Raw genomic sequence first — 15,096 nt, 5'->3', positions numbered from 1 at the left:
TCAGAGGAGAGTACAGGGTCACACAACTGCAGTTACACCGGGGTTGCCTGTGTGTGTTTGAATTTGTGTGCGTGAACGGTCGTGTCTATGCCACCTCAGGAAGTACTGAGGCATAGTTCCAGTCACAAGTTTGTTCGCAGTGGATATCAGGCAACAGCGAGAGACGGTTTCCTTTACGCTGAGTAAGCACGATAAATAAAAATAAGTGGAACATTCAATCAGTTGTTGGTATATCAGTCTTTGTGACACCTAGAAAAGGCAACAGTTTCTGAAGAAAATGTAACCGTGAGTGCTTTTGCTGAAAATTGCAGGTTTAAACACTGCAAACAAGTTAAAATGTCTTAAGATTTTAAATGTTGAAAGCAGTTGAAGTGTCATTGTATTGTGGACGTTAAATTACCATTTTGTGCATAAAATGCTACAAATACCAGAAACAGCAAGACAGGCCAAGTTGAGCATCATTGAGTCAGATCACATCCATCTACTTCATTCATGTTATTCTGAACGTCACCATCTGACTGGTTCATAAAGGGAGCGCACTCTGAGGAAAATCACTTCTCTCAACACTCAAGGGGTAGGACTCAGGTTTAAATGGCAATTAATTATTTCAAGAGCTAACAAAGCATTGAACCTATTAAGTCATTAATTACATATCGAATTAGACTGAAAATAAATTAGTCACAGGAGCAGACGAAGACAGACAGAGGGTTTACACAAGAAATCTGGCCACTGAATGGGTAGTGAGCTGAACAGGTATGTATTCAATCTATTAAATACACTACTAAAACTATTTCTACCATGTTCCCATTACTGTGACACTGCAGAGTGTGTGTTTGTACCATGAGAGCAGTAAAGCGGGCTGGAACAGGTGACTGGTTTGACAGGTGCAGGGCTCTATTAATGTCCGTCAGAACCGGGATTCTGCCAAAGTCCAGGTGTGGGCTCTGAACATGAACTATTGGTCCCTGCCCAATACATAACAAGACCACCTCCTGGAACAGAACAGAACAGAGTTACAATTACACCCACAAGTACACAGTTTTTAACTTGTAACAGAACTCAGAAGCACACACACAGACTTCCACTGACCAAGGCTGGCTGGACGCTGCCGAACACAGCAATGCGTAGAGTGCGGCGCATCCTTCCAACGGCCTTAGCCAGCAGAAACACAGGAAGCTCCTCTGAACTGTGAGGAAGAATCACTCCTCTGGGCGCCGAACTGCCAAAACTCAGTGACGGACTCTCCTCATATTCCTGAAAAAGGTGCCACAGACAGAAATGACTATTGTATCTATTGTACGTATAGATTCACATCTAAAAGATGGAATTCATTCGTTATTTTGATCCTAAATATGTATATTAATTCTACATTTTACAAAATCTCCTGCCGTAATGATTCCTCATCCCTTCCTACTGTGCTTTCAATGACATGCCAAATGTCAAAATCCACAGTCCTCGTTCCAGTTCAGCAAAAGCTAAAATAAAGCTTTAGCATTCTGACTTGGTCAAATCAAGTGGATAACGTCAACATTTACTGTGTCTTTAGTACAATAAACGGGATATAATGTGTTCATTACTCCTTCTACTACTACTACTACTACTACTACTACTACTACTACTACTCCTTTAAGGTGTTATTTTTGTTGCTCACCTCTGCCACATAAATGTTGCTGTATTGAGCTGGAAATTAGTCATTGTCTCGAATATGCATATGAATTTGTGTGCATGAACGGTCGTGTCTATACCAGATCAGGAAGTATTGAGGCATAGTTCCAGTCACAAGTTTGTTCGCAGTGGATATCAGGCAACACTGATAAGGTGGTGCATGCGTCGGGCCTTGACAGGTTTTGTGCTTGTTTATCTCACTATTCTATGAGTAACCCTCCACATGCAGTGTACGTACACAAATAAACCATTTACTGCAATGATCTACTGAACCTGGGCAAGCATGCCGTAGCAGGCAGGCAGAGTGCTGCTGTTGGTCAGCCGCACTTTCTGTTCGTAGGAGCAATCGAGGAAACACTTTTGAAAGTCCAACACTGGAGTCTCCACCACAATATCAGGAACAACACACCTGTTAGCAAAGTGAAACAGAGGGGAGGCAGACAGAGAGAGAGAGGAGAAGAAAAGATCTGAGGCTTATTTATGAATCACAACAGTAATTGCCTCGCGTCATGCCAAAACTGCAGTCTATTAATTAGAACTGATTCATAAATTTACAATGGCGGTGATTGCCGTGAGGAAGTCAGATACCGGTGCCCTATTCTGAGTGATGTCGCAGGTGACATTCGAATGTATTATTATGCAAATTAGCTTCTGAATATTTAACACATACTCCACTGATTTGTCGACACCTGTATGGAAGTTCAATGGAACACATTCACAGCTTGTCAAAGCATCAGAGACAGCCAGAAGCACGGCAGAGGTTACTGCCAGAAAAAAAGGCACTTTACTTTGAGAGAAAGGGTGATAGGAGAGTTTGTTAAAAAAAAAAAAGAAAAAAGCAAGATGAACCTCTGCTGTTTTCATGCCATCTTGTTGTAACACGTCAAAACATATTTTCATATCTAAAACTTATTTTAGAAGAAGAGGAGAATATTCCATCTTACTAGGACAGAGGGATGGTGATTCATTTCTATTCATTCATTCATTTTTCATGATGTATCTTTTTGAAAATGGAAACGATCAAACAGTGTTATGGCACAAGAGAGAAAATGCAGAACTGACTCAATATCTGTTTATGGCCTTAATGGGCAAAGGCAAACCTAACTATAATATTTGGCTGCAACTTTTGAGACACCACACAACTAACGTCAACTGATGTGTGAGTATGTTTGATCATGTTTGCATATTAAAGGGTGTGTGTATGTGTCTGACCTGGCATTGATAGGCAGAGTCATGATCTCCTCCCCGACACCCTCAACATCTACCACCAGCGGCAGCCTGTATCTCCCGAGCGTGTTGGAGCACAGCGTCACCTGTACACATAATACACATACACAGCATGAGACCACAAAAAGAAACAGTGAGCATTACTCAAATCAACACCATCAGTTGGGAGGTTTTCGTTTGTTGCCATAGACTTTTTGTTGAATGCATCACAGGACAACTTAATCCCCTCTGAAATGAATAGTTTGATGTTTTGGGAAAAACACTTATTTGCTTTCTTGCAGAAATTAAGTTCGAGAAGATTGATACCACTCATTATTGTACTGTATGGATGTGCTAAATATGAAGCTGGAGCCAGGAGACAGTTAGCTTAGCTTTACATGAAAACTGGAAACTTGGAAAGAGCTACTCTGGCTCTGTCCAAAGTTAACTAAATCTACATATCCACCTGCAAAAAAGGTTGCAGTTTTACGGGTCGCCCCACATTTTTTTTCTCTGTACCTTAATGGTCACATCTGACATGGCACGCACAGAGCCCGCAGCAGGGCTGATGGTGAACTCTGCAGGCCGCGCATGAAGGTCTCTAGCAGCACTGCCTTGCCAATTGTTCGTGGACAGGTCAGATACATGTTTGGCACAAGTCACACTGGGAGACCCCAACCCATCTCCCGGGACACGCAGGGCGAAGGTCATAGGCACCAGGGAGGTGTTGAAGAGGGTACAAATCAATGTTAGAGGGAAACCTACACAGAGAGATAGAGACAGAAAGACAGAGGGCCAAGATGAGAACATAAAGACGAGGCTGAAGTGGAAGACATTTATTTCTGAATGCTGTGATTCTCTCGAGTATAATATGTTATGTTAAGCTACTTAGAAAGGAATAAGTTTAGGTAAAATAACGAAGTAACTAAGTAAATAAGTAACTCACCAAAGCATACATCTCCAAAATTGAACTCTGAAACATTAAAGTGAAATGTGGGGCCGATGACACAACCCCTGAAAGAGAAGACAAAGACATGAGCCATGAGATCCTTGGACACAACAACAGCAAGTGGAAGGATGCTAAAATAAGTACTGTGACTGCAGTGGAAAATGGCTAATTGGTCTTTTGATTAGTAACACTGCCACCACTTTTTTTATATTTACTTCGATAACTCTGAATGTTCCCTTACAGTCTGAGTTATTGCACTCGCTAACTTCACCTGAAGGTCAAGGTAAGTGGCTGAGGCTGTCCTGTGACAGTTAGCAGCAAGTCCTCAGAGAAATTTCCCAAGATGCGACTGTGGAAGGTGACTTCCACAATCTGGCAGGCCCCAGAGGCGACAACACCTTCCTCAGGACTTAAGGAGAAACAGCGGCCGAAAGCGGTGTCGGGGCTTGACAGCCTGAAAGGGGCATCAATCAGTCCACTGTTGGACACCAGCACCTGGACAAAAAAAAAAAAAAAAGAATGAAAAAAAGATGCACGAATGCATGAATTTCTATAATTGGATTTTTTAGCAGCCTAAACTATATGAAACTAGACTTACTTTTAAAGGTATGCCAGACACAAGCTGTTTACTACATCCAGATCCACAGTTTTGGTAATAAACTGTACTCATGTCCTAACTGATAATGTTCTGAAGGGACACAACTGCTCATTTTGGCTTAAACTGTCTTACCTCGTAACAGTTTTTGTCACCGATGAATACTTTATATTTCATGTCCATCAGGTTAAAGCTGAGCTGGAGTTCAGGTCCCACGCCCTCACCCTTTATTGTGAGAGGTAACCGAGCTTCACGGCCTGAGTGCAGACACAGACAGACATGGGGAAAGATTCATAGCAAAGACAGACAGAGACAGAGAAACCCGAAAGGAAAAGTACTATTGGGTCAGGAGAAACCAATCAAGAAGATAGGAGGTATAACAACACAACTATATAGAAAGTGACAATTTAATGTTTAGAGAGAAAAGGTGTCTCAAACATATTGAACATATCTAACACTGATTTTATGCAGGTGAATTGGAAAGGTTGCTTTTATGTATCTAGTTTAAAGTGCATCCAAAGTTAGTCCAGATACAAAATGTCTTTCTACCTCTCTCTCTGTGAACTTATTAAAGGGCAAGAGGTCTATCCTTCAGTTTTTGCTTCATAAGCTTCTAAAGCTTTTTGCAAAGTGAGGATTCAGGGTACAGTAGTCATTGGCCTAGGCTGGTCAGGTCATCACCTGCCTCAGAAAACATGGAAATTAATGTAAATCTGGCCTCCGGCTCAGAAGACACACATGGCGGCCACATGCAAATTTCCCAACAACCTTTTACTACCTCTGGGACGAGATTAATATATTTTGGGTCCTCATGACTGCATTGTCTAATATGAAAATGAGATCAAATAGCAACGAATTGTCCAGTGGTTAAAGCATTTAGGCAGATTCAGGAGTTCTTCAATTGGTGGTGCTTCAACCAAGTTTGATTGTGGATATCGTACACTGAAGGGGAAGGGGAACATAAAAGAGACATAGTTGAGAGGAGCACTCGTCCTCTGACAATAAACAAACAGACAGGCACGGTTTGTTACCCAGACTTGTCTGTCTAACCTTTGTCTGCACCAGCCCACTGAGGGAAGGGGAATCTTTTATGAGAAAGCCAAAGCTATTGATTTACAGCTGGAGTGTGCAGTCTGCTTGAAGTTGTTAATCAATTTCGAGGTGTTGAAGAACAAACAAAAGAACAGAGAGTTATCCTCTGGTTCTAAGTGGGAAAAGAGGCCATACTTTGTGTTAAGTGTCGCTAAAAATTGCTGTATATGTAAGCCTTAATACAGAATCTTAGCATGACCTTCAACCCAACATGCAGTTAGTTATAATTTGATCCCAAATCCCACCCTTAGCCAAACTCAACACCAAAATAATATAGAAATATTCATTTATAGGAGCATGCCTGTACATAGCAGAGATGGGATAACATGTCATGTTCTTTTCTCACATGGTTGTTTATGTTGTTAGTGTAGCCAGTGGCCAGTTACAGTTGTTGGACAAGAGGGGACATTTTTGGATGAAGTGTATTCATTTTTCTCTAAGGCTGTATTGGGATTGACAAGTCACTACCACGGTGACCTGTCAATCAGGATAGCGGTCTTCGGTTGTATTAAAAGACACTCTAGGAGCCAGCTGTTCATTGACAAGCTAACTTTGTTAGCAGCTACTTTGCACAGTGAAGCCAGATGCAGTCAGGTTGCCGGTATATGTAGACGTGCATATTGTCTTTGCCTTCTCAGATCCCCAGCGTCACCCTCTCATCCAAATATGGTCACTTCAGGTTCCATAAAGCAAAGATAGCGGTGGCCAAAATGACAAACTCAAGTCTTCAAAACAATAGCCCACAAACCAGTACGTCCACTTCTTTCATACAGTCTATGATTTAGGCAGAGTGGTGCTTTAAGCTAAATGCTAACTTGCTCTCACAATGCTAACATGCTGACGTTTAACATCTGAGCTGAGGTTAAGCTGGGAATGCCATTAGTCTTGCAGGTATTTGGTCATAAACCAAAATACTGCACCTATTTACAGTTTAGAGATAGATTAAAAGTTAAAAAATCATCAAAGTGATTCGATTTCTGAAAATCAAAATAGTCAACCTCCATCCATCCTCAACCCATCCATATGTTGCATCTGGACCCACCAACCGAGATTGCCCTCCGCAGCGCCACACCAGCAGCATGGCTAAAAACTAGACATTGTTTGGTCGTTACTGTATTGTAAAGATACATGCAATACTGTGCTTTTGTATGTGAAACCTTAATGTGTGTTGTATTTTCTAGATAGGTACTGACCCGTGACATCACAATATATGGTTTGCTGGTAGAGTTTGGCCTCCTCGGGCTTGAAGACAATGTTGAACCGTGCTGTGACGTTGGGCCATATTTCACCCTCCTGAGCCGTGTAAAGACAAGAAGAACTGGTTGCTTTACTTAAAGGACATAAAGCAGACGTGCACACACACTGTAAATGCATATTCTCGCTCAGAGAAAGAAGAGATGGGTTTGAAGACCATTAAGAGTTTATGTTGTGTGAAAGTTCAACTGCATTCATTTCAGTGTATAAATCAATATGGAAGTTGATTGGTTCTTTTATCCGCCTCAACTCTGCACACACACTAACTGTCTCTAACACCAACTAATACCTGTGTGTGACTGTGTGTTAGGGTGCATGGGTGTACTTGTGTGTAGACTGCTGACCATTTCTCTCAAATGCATTCTCAAAGTTTGTGTTGTGAGAGGCCTACAGACTGTTTGCTCTCTCTCTCTCTCCCCCGCACTTTCACTCTCTCCTGCCCTCTCCTTCTGCTCCTCATCTCCCTCTGGCCAGGGAACCTGGCTGAGTTGAGCGGAGGAGACACCGGCAAAAAAAAGGGAAGGCGGTGTCAAAACAGGTCAGGCTACCTGAAGGTCCCTGGGCAGAAAGCGCTCAGTCCGTAACCCGCCCGTCACTGAGGAGTCAGACTGGATTTACATGCAAACAACAGAGGCGAATCTTAACTCTTTGTGACAGATCTAATTACAGATCTGATCTTTTCGGGGGGAATCCACAAAAGATTCTGTCCTCCAACCTAAGAACCATGTTTCAAACATCCAACCTGTTCAACTGCCTTTGGACAAGCTACTGAATCCCTGCCGGCTCAGAGAAGGCTGTATGTACGTATGTTTCCCCCCTTGGCATTAATACAAGTACTCAATTATTTAGACACATCATGAGAAGTTATTATCTCTGCAGCACAGTATTAACGAACAGAGAAACTAGGCTGCAAATCCATGAGTAGGGTGTGGGCCAACAATTAGTTGGTCGAGAGATACTGGACACACAAACACACCGCTGGTTCCACAGTTATGCAGCTGTGTGAAAGGGCCAGGAGGTCGTCCTTCACAGCCTGGCTTCTGCGTTCCTGCAGGGCTCTGGACAGCAGCGGGAGGCGATGGATCGCTGTCGGGTCGGACTCGCACTGACAAAGCAACCGTTCCTTCTCCTCCTCCTCCCCCTCCTCCTTCTGCTGGAGCACTGAGCTCTCCCTAGTGAAAGGGACGAAGGGAGGGAAGGTGAAAGGCAAAAAACAAAAAACAAAGAGCGATCGAGGAGGGTCAGAGAGAAAAAGAGGCAGAGAGAAGAACAAAGAGTTGGCGACAGAAAAAAAGTGACACCTGAGGTTATTTTTAGCAACACATGGTACATCTTACTTGCTACATGAGGGAGAGGGTGAGCTCATACAGCCCACACTTACAACACCTAAAACAAATCTTATCAAAAGCACATTCCTGCATTGTCTGTGTTAAACCCCTTGTGTGCATACATACACACCTCAATAAGCTCAGGGCCTCCTCTTGCAGGCTGGGCCACGTCGTCCAGCAGTACCGAAGAGGGATATCGCTCCTGTTGGTGAGGGACACTGTGTGTACGCTGGCCAGGGAAATGTAAGTCCTCTTCAGCAGGACAGAGTCAGGTTCAAGATGGATGTCCAGTTCCTCACAAGCCCCATACAACCTGATGTACACGTCTTCACCTGGACAGGAGACACGCAGAGACAGCAGAGAAATGCAGAAGCACACACACACAGACATCACTGCACAGTCTGTACTAGTACACTTCTGATTATGAGCTATTATGGTGAGACTTCTTTCTAATCCCGATTTGCTGAAGTTGATTGACCTACTGTTATTAATATATATAATAATATATGTCATTAATATATTTGTCCACATGGGGAAAGATTTCACTTGGGACAAGAGATGCATATACCTTCTGCTTTTTTAAAGTGCATACCATTTATTGTGGTCTATGTATTTATATTGCAGCAGCACAAACAACAAGCTCAAACAATCTATGTAATGGTGTAAAGCCACAACAAATCAGTTGCCTGATCAGCCTGCATGTATTTGTTTCTACATTTATTTAAACATTCATCTATAGAACTGAGTCACAGAGAACATCTGAGAAGTTGGTAGCAGAAGTCTGGAACCGGGCTAGCAGTAGTACTGTACATACAGTACTAAACTGGGAGCTGCCCAGCACAACAAAACTCTATCCACTGAGCAGCCACTGCTGTTCCCCTGGGAGTCTCGGGCCTAATGGGGCAGTGGATAGAGGAGGAACTCGCAGTGGAGTCAAGGACACACTGCAAAGTCTAGCTTTGAAAGACTGGATCTGGATCAAAAGAAGCCTGGCAGAGAGATTAAAATGGCTCTCAAAATATCCAGGAAAACTGGCATCTAAACAACTCACTTTATCGTGCTGCCAAAGCCTTTTTGAGTTGGAGTAATGTGAAATACATCAGGCTGAAATAAATACGAGAGGTTCAAATTATAATGTAGTAGATTTAAGGTAAATATGATTCCCCAGCACAGCATAATACGATTTCAAAGTATGATTCTCTGGAGTGAGGTCTCAAAACCACAAGCCACAAGAGACGAAGTCCTTAATGGTGAATAGGACATCTAATGAGTCTCTGTGGTAGTAACAAGGGGTACACAGTGAGCGTACATCCAACAGTGAGAGAAAGAGCAACAATAACCAGCAACAAAAATAAGATGCAAAACAAGGTTTTGTATAAAGCCACCAAGAACAAGGGCTTATGTAAATCCAATGAGTGTTTGTTTACATTCAAATCAGAAGGACTGGAGCTTCGGCCTGTAAAAACACACTTAACCTGAGATTATTTATATTTCTATACCTGCAGAGGTCACATTTTTCAAAAAGAGACAAATGTCCAGCAGAAGTCCAACTCCACACACGCAGGGACCTCTTTTGGATACAACATAAGGGGAAGTCTGAATGGTGATTACTGAGTTGTCTGGACTCTGAACTCTACAGGGTTCTCCTCTCCATGTGTTTCTGTGGTTCATCATTTCTCTGATGTAACATCTCCCTGGCGTAAATGAAAACACAGACACCTTGGTCAATAAAATTACTAGGAATGAGAACTGAGATCAAAGTGACATGGAGGATTTTCTCATTTGCAACTCAATGAGGCCAACAGGTATATCTATTTACTGTGATTGTTGTGCTTTTCAAAGCATGTCTCTAGCCAAGACCAACCATGGAAACTCTCCATTAATTACTTTTTTTTCACAATTGTATTTTCCCATGTTGTTTGAATGGAGTGAACGGATTGAGTTACGCTCTGGAGCGCAGGTTTATTCTACAAATGACAAATGATTGGGAGGATTGATGGTTTCTCTGCAGGATGGTTGAGTGAAATCCTGCTCTTGGCCAAGGATTAGAAATGTGACTCTGGTTTGACAGTGCAAAAAATTGTCCGGGTCCAACAATGTTTAAATAAACAAGGGCACGGTGTCATTGACGCAAAGCACCTAAGCCGAGGCCCAGAACAAATCATCCGGTTGCAAGGCTGCAGTGCCAGCAGCTTCAGGGCTGCAGTTCCACTCCAACCTGCGGCCAGGAAACCAACAGCAGATTCCTCTTCAAGCGTAGAAACGTCCAAGTGTGCCATGGGCAGGCAAAATAAGTATAAGCCTCTGAGATCAGTGAGTGTTACATATTTTTATAGCTGCTGTTAATGTTGTTTTTAGCCACTGAAAAAAACATTGAGAAACGTTGAGAAACTCTTTACAAGCTAACGTTTGGACTTTTACAGCACCACCACATGCTGAACTATATTTCTATTTGAGTATTTAGGAGCCATGTGGCACGATGGTGTTTCATCATGATTGTTTATTTTACTTTAGCTAACAAATAATACAGGTGGAAAGTGTGAGCCTCATGCATGCACATGAAAAACATGCACACCAAGAAAACAGCCACTTTTTCATTCATTGTTTGGGGAATGTCTGTCTGGCTTTTATTTTTCAGGAATTAGAGATATTTAGTGCTTTCTCGTCTTGCTCATTTTTCAAATATGATTTCACACCGACACGGTTACGGTTGACCAAAGCATATTGGCTGACATTTATTTTTTAACATTAACAAACACTTTTGACATGGATCCCTCAAATTTGGTAATTAAGTACTGTGACCAAGATACGTACTGATACTGATGTACTGGCTGACATTTTACACCTTATCTGTCACAGCTAAAAGCAGTGGATAATATCATTAATGCCAATGCATTGTTCATAAATATAAATGTAAAGGAAATTGTATTTCATTTGCCTAGAGAAAATAAAAACTTGATATAGAAAAAGTGAGAGAAACTGTGACTGTAACATGAGCAACTATTAAAAAGGCAGAAGCTTTCTTCTTTGTCTACATTTGCAGGTCTAAACTGCTGCTGCCATGACCTTCCTTTCCTATAGGTAGAGCATGTGTAGTCCAGGTACCTCTTGGCCTTGTTTGTTTCAGGCTATCAACCTGTTAATAAATGCTACAAACCTAACATAATCCAAACTGGAGTGCTCCACATACACTATAACAAATGAGCCTGCACACGTATCAAAATCCACTCAAAATGAGTGAGCAGGTGCAGGCAGGGATTGAACATGACCTTCTCTGCTTATGCCGCAGTCCCTCTAATAACTTAGTCTCCATGTCATAACCCAGATGAAGGAAAATCTGAAATGTACTTCAACTGCTTAATAAAAAGCCTCAGTCGTAGTAAAACTCTCCTAGTGTGATTTATTTAGCCTTTACGACAACAAACTGGCCCCAGTTCTGGTTGAGAGTAAAAGACAAAGCAGACTGTGAAGAATGAGGGCTGCTTAAACCTACACAAGGACCCTACAGCAAAAACATATTTTAGAATTCCAGGAGCACTCGCGTTTGCTTCCAGCGGGCCAATTATCAATGAGATTTCCATCACGTAGAAGTAGACAGAGGGGACACAAGAAAAAGACTGGCACAGTTCTGCAGGAAGGCCAGCTCTTTGCTTTCTCTCTGCTAGAAAGACTACAGAGCTGTGAGATATCATCGGACAAGAGAAGAAGAAGAGAGGGAAGAAAAACATATGAGGACAGAGGATGAGTGATAGAAGGAAATGAAGGAGAGGGGACGAAGATTCGGGGAAAGTAGAGAGAGAAAGCAATTATCTCCCAGCATCCGGATGCTATGACAGCAGTTGACAGGCAGGGAGAGCTGCAGCTTATTGCTAAGCTTTCATCACCACTGTCCACCAACCACCCCCCAACCCCCCCACCCCACCCCAACTCGCTTTCTCTTCCCATAATTTCTCTATGTACACAGCGAGAGAACTTCTCAACCCCCTCAGCTAGCTTTGATTACGGCACAAACAGCTCTGCAGTGTGTGTGTGTGTGTGTGTGTGTGTGTGTGTACGCACATGCTTGTACTTATATTTTGAGCGTGTGTGTTTGTTTATGTGCAGCTGCTTGGTGTGAGTGTGTGTGTGTGTGAGAGAGAGAGAGCTGCTTTTGTAAAAGGCTGCTGTGCTGAAGTCCCCTCGGTGCTATAGCCCTGTCAAAGCAGATGCCTCAGCGCTCCCTAAGAGCTGTCCGTCTTTTCATTTAAATCAGCAGCAGTGACAGAGGAGAAGGGGGGTGGGGTGGGAGGGATGGAGGGTTACTGGAGCAGCACAGAGTCTCTACTCACTTTTAAGACAGAACAAGGATTTTCTAACACACCATGATGGAAAACAAGCAAGATGCACTGGCTTTTAATTGACAATGGCAGATAAAAATGTCGTCTGTACCTGCGTTAAGTACTATGGTGTACATGCAAATTGACACACAACACACTAACACACACATGCACACGCAGCCAGCTTATGCCGAAGGCTCCAACGGCCCCTCTGCAGAGTAAAGCCTTTTGCAGCATGCTGACCTGAAACATACATGAGCGTGAGGGAGACAGGGAAAGGTGCTAAATTAAAAATGATAGCCTCTTGATGGGCTGTAAGTGGTGTTCTGGACCTGGGCTGGCCCTCCCACTATAAAAGCTTAATGTTGCCGAGCGTTGCCACTCCTTCAGCAGATCTGCCTGTTTACGTAGCCACATGGCAACCCTGCTCCTTTAAGGTCTCACACACACACATACACACACAGGTAAAAAAAAATGAATTATTTTATAGTACACACAAAAAAAACCCTCTCATCCACAGATATTTTCTATAGATCCTTAAGTTTTTTACTCAAAACAATTATCATTGAAGAGCTATACACAAACACTGCTCTGGGGGAATGGCATCACAATAAATTAAATGATAAACTCAAAAATGGATGAACGTGAATCTAAAGTCAGAACGGTTCAGCTCTTATCCACCATTATCCAATCATAAACAGGCAGTTTTCTCACAAGGTGACTTTGCCGAGGTAGAGTTTCAGGACTACTACTGATAACAGAATGATTGTTGTGTCAGCATGCTACTGAATTTTCCCTCTCTCTCACACACACACACACACACACACACACACAGTGCTTCACAGTAGAAATGGGGGTAGTGCACCGTGGAATATCTACCCAGGTGATGCATAGCTAACAAGAGTGAACTCAAGTCCTTTTTTCTGCATGGTGCACAGCTGTTCTACTGTATTTGTTTAACACCGTGGGATTTGTCTACTTAAACGACTTTTAGGGAGCTGTGTAGCTTAAATCAGCTTTAAAGGAGACTTTGATGTGCTTGGTCAAGAGTAAGGCCGTCATGTTTGCTATCGCTATTTTCAGCTACCAATTTTTAGTTGGGAGTACATATGAAACATGAGACTAATTTCTCTTCTCTCATCATAACAAACTACAATGTAAAGTTTTGTTAAGTTACTGTAAGCTGCGGTTCTGCATTTAAACCTTCTGTATTTAAATTAACATTAAATGTTTGCCATCCATCAAAGTGATCGAGAAAAAACACAATTTTACTAGGCCATTCGCTAAATGCATGTAGGGCGTTCAAAACGGGGTGAGCTAAAGCAAAAAAAAAAGAGAACAGACTAAGCCCCAGCACTGATGTTTTCCAGCAGCTTTCTCCTTTTACCTCTAATTGATCCCCTCGTGTGTCGACAGGAAAAGTCAAAAGCTTCGTCTTTTTCGCCTTTGATGTTAAGGAGTCTGGCTAATTGTGCAGGCAACCGAGATCACCCTAAGAAAAACGTGTGACCACTGAGTGTTAAACTGCAGTACGGTATAAGTAGGGGTAGAGCCCAGGAATCCCTCAAAAAACACTGTTCCTGTTAACAAGATTATAACAAATGAGCAGATTTATCACAAAAACACAAATTTGGAGAGCATAGATGCGATCAGTCACCATAAAAACAAGCATTTACCAAGCAACAGTATCACATTCAGTAAAATGCTTAATTAATTAAAAAATGAATCATTCATTAGTTTACTGCAGTGGACTGATGCGAGTACCTACAGTAGGACAAATAAAATGAACTAATATGGACTGATTAAGATGTGATTTTGTCTAGTTATTCGTCTAACTTTTTTGTGAATTAACATTGGATTTGTTTCCATGGAGTGGCAACATTAATTGCACAATCTTTGTGATCGCAAGACTGGCATTATACTCGCCTGTTTGTGTGCGCTTTAGTTTGCAAATAATCAAGCTTTGAGTCGTCATTTGCAAAAGGTGGAGCCAGTCTGCCCAATTGTCAAATTTAGTGTACGCTCAACCCATTGAGATGTCATTTGAGACGAAACCAGAGCTGCAGAGACAGAGGAGAGGAGAAGAGAGATGCCAGGTCCTCAGAGAAAGCTGCATTGAGCAGTAAATACAATACACCACAGCCATCATCGGATAAATCACCACTATCACTCGCAGCCCAATTCCCTGAGGATGTTATAGATTCTCCTCTCATTACCATTACTTATGTCACCTTTGACTGCAGGGTCCCAAGCGCACACACACACACACACACACACACACACACACATAACCTCCGAAGTACCTCATTAGTAACCTGTTAGTATCTACTCATCTGCTGCATCCAAGGTTAAAGGATCATTCTGAATCCAAAAGCAGCCATATTCATACAAGCAAATCGTCGTACACACAACGTATTAGGTTTACATCAAGCAGCAGAAAGAAGACGATTAGAAAGGAGACGATGCACAGTTAATTGGATCAGCTCTGGGAATCTTTTTGTGCTGGGCTGCTACAGATAGGTGTGTGGATGGAAAACACTGATAAAGGCTGTGCATGTGACGGACACGCAGTGAAACACACACCTGCAATAATACTGAAAGTACAGAATGAACTGGCTTCCCATCTGATCACAGTGAATGCCTGTCTACCTGCCATTATCATCAAATCCTGAGATGGACTCAGGGAATTAT

The 15,096-nt window shown here is 42.4% G+C and overlaps 1 protein-coding gene across 1 annotated transcript in view; it reads right to left on the bottom strand.

Annotated features, from left to right (window-relative positions):
* The window catches only part of hydin (HYDIN axonemal central pair apparatus protein), a 65,412-nt gene that overhangs the window by 44,177 nt on the left and 6,139 nt on the right, over nucleotides 1-15,096 (bottom strand). Inside the window, exons 7-17 of the mRNA XM_070907073.1 lie at nucleotides 8,216-8,421; nucleotides 7,738-7,929; nucleotides 6,701-6,800; nucleotides 4,551-4,672; nucleotides 4,092-4,315; nucleotides 3,818-3,885; nucleotides 3,391-3,632; nucleotides 2,878-2,978; nucleotides 1,939-2,074; nucleotides 1,090-1,254; nucleotides 840-992 (exon numbers count right to left, since the gene is read on the bottom strand). Coding sequence (XP_070763174.1) covers nucleotides 840-992; nucleotides 1,090-1,254; nucleotides 1,939-2,074; nucleotides 2,878-2,978; nucleotides 3,391-3,632; nucleotides 3,818-3,885; nucleotides 4,092-4,315; nucleotides 4,551-4,672; nucleotides 6,701-6,800; nucleotides 7,738-7,929; nucleotides 8,216-8,421 — 1,709 coding nt within the window. The remainder of the gene's footprint in view (nucleotides 1-839; nucleotides 993-1,089; nucleotides 1,255-1,938; nucleotides 2,075-2,877; nucleotides 2,979-3,390; nucleotides 3,633-3,817; nucleotides 3,886-4,091; nucleotides 4,316-4,550; nucleotides 4,673-6,700; nucleotides 6,801-7,737; nucleotides 7,930-8,215; nucleotides 8,422-15,096) is intronic.

Source organism: Enoplosus armatus, chromosome 6, assembly GCF_043641665.1.
Source record: "Enoplosus armatus isolate fEnoArm2 chromosome 6, fEnoArm2.hap1, whole genome shotgun sequence".
In the NCBI taxonomy this organism is placed as follows: Eukaryota; Metazoa; Chordata; class Actinopteri; order Centrarchiformes; family Enoplosidae; genus Enoplosus; species Enoplosus armatus.
The sequence above is the reverse complement of the archived record's forward strand: the minus strand, read 5'-3'. Positions and strand labels throughout refer to the sequence as shown.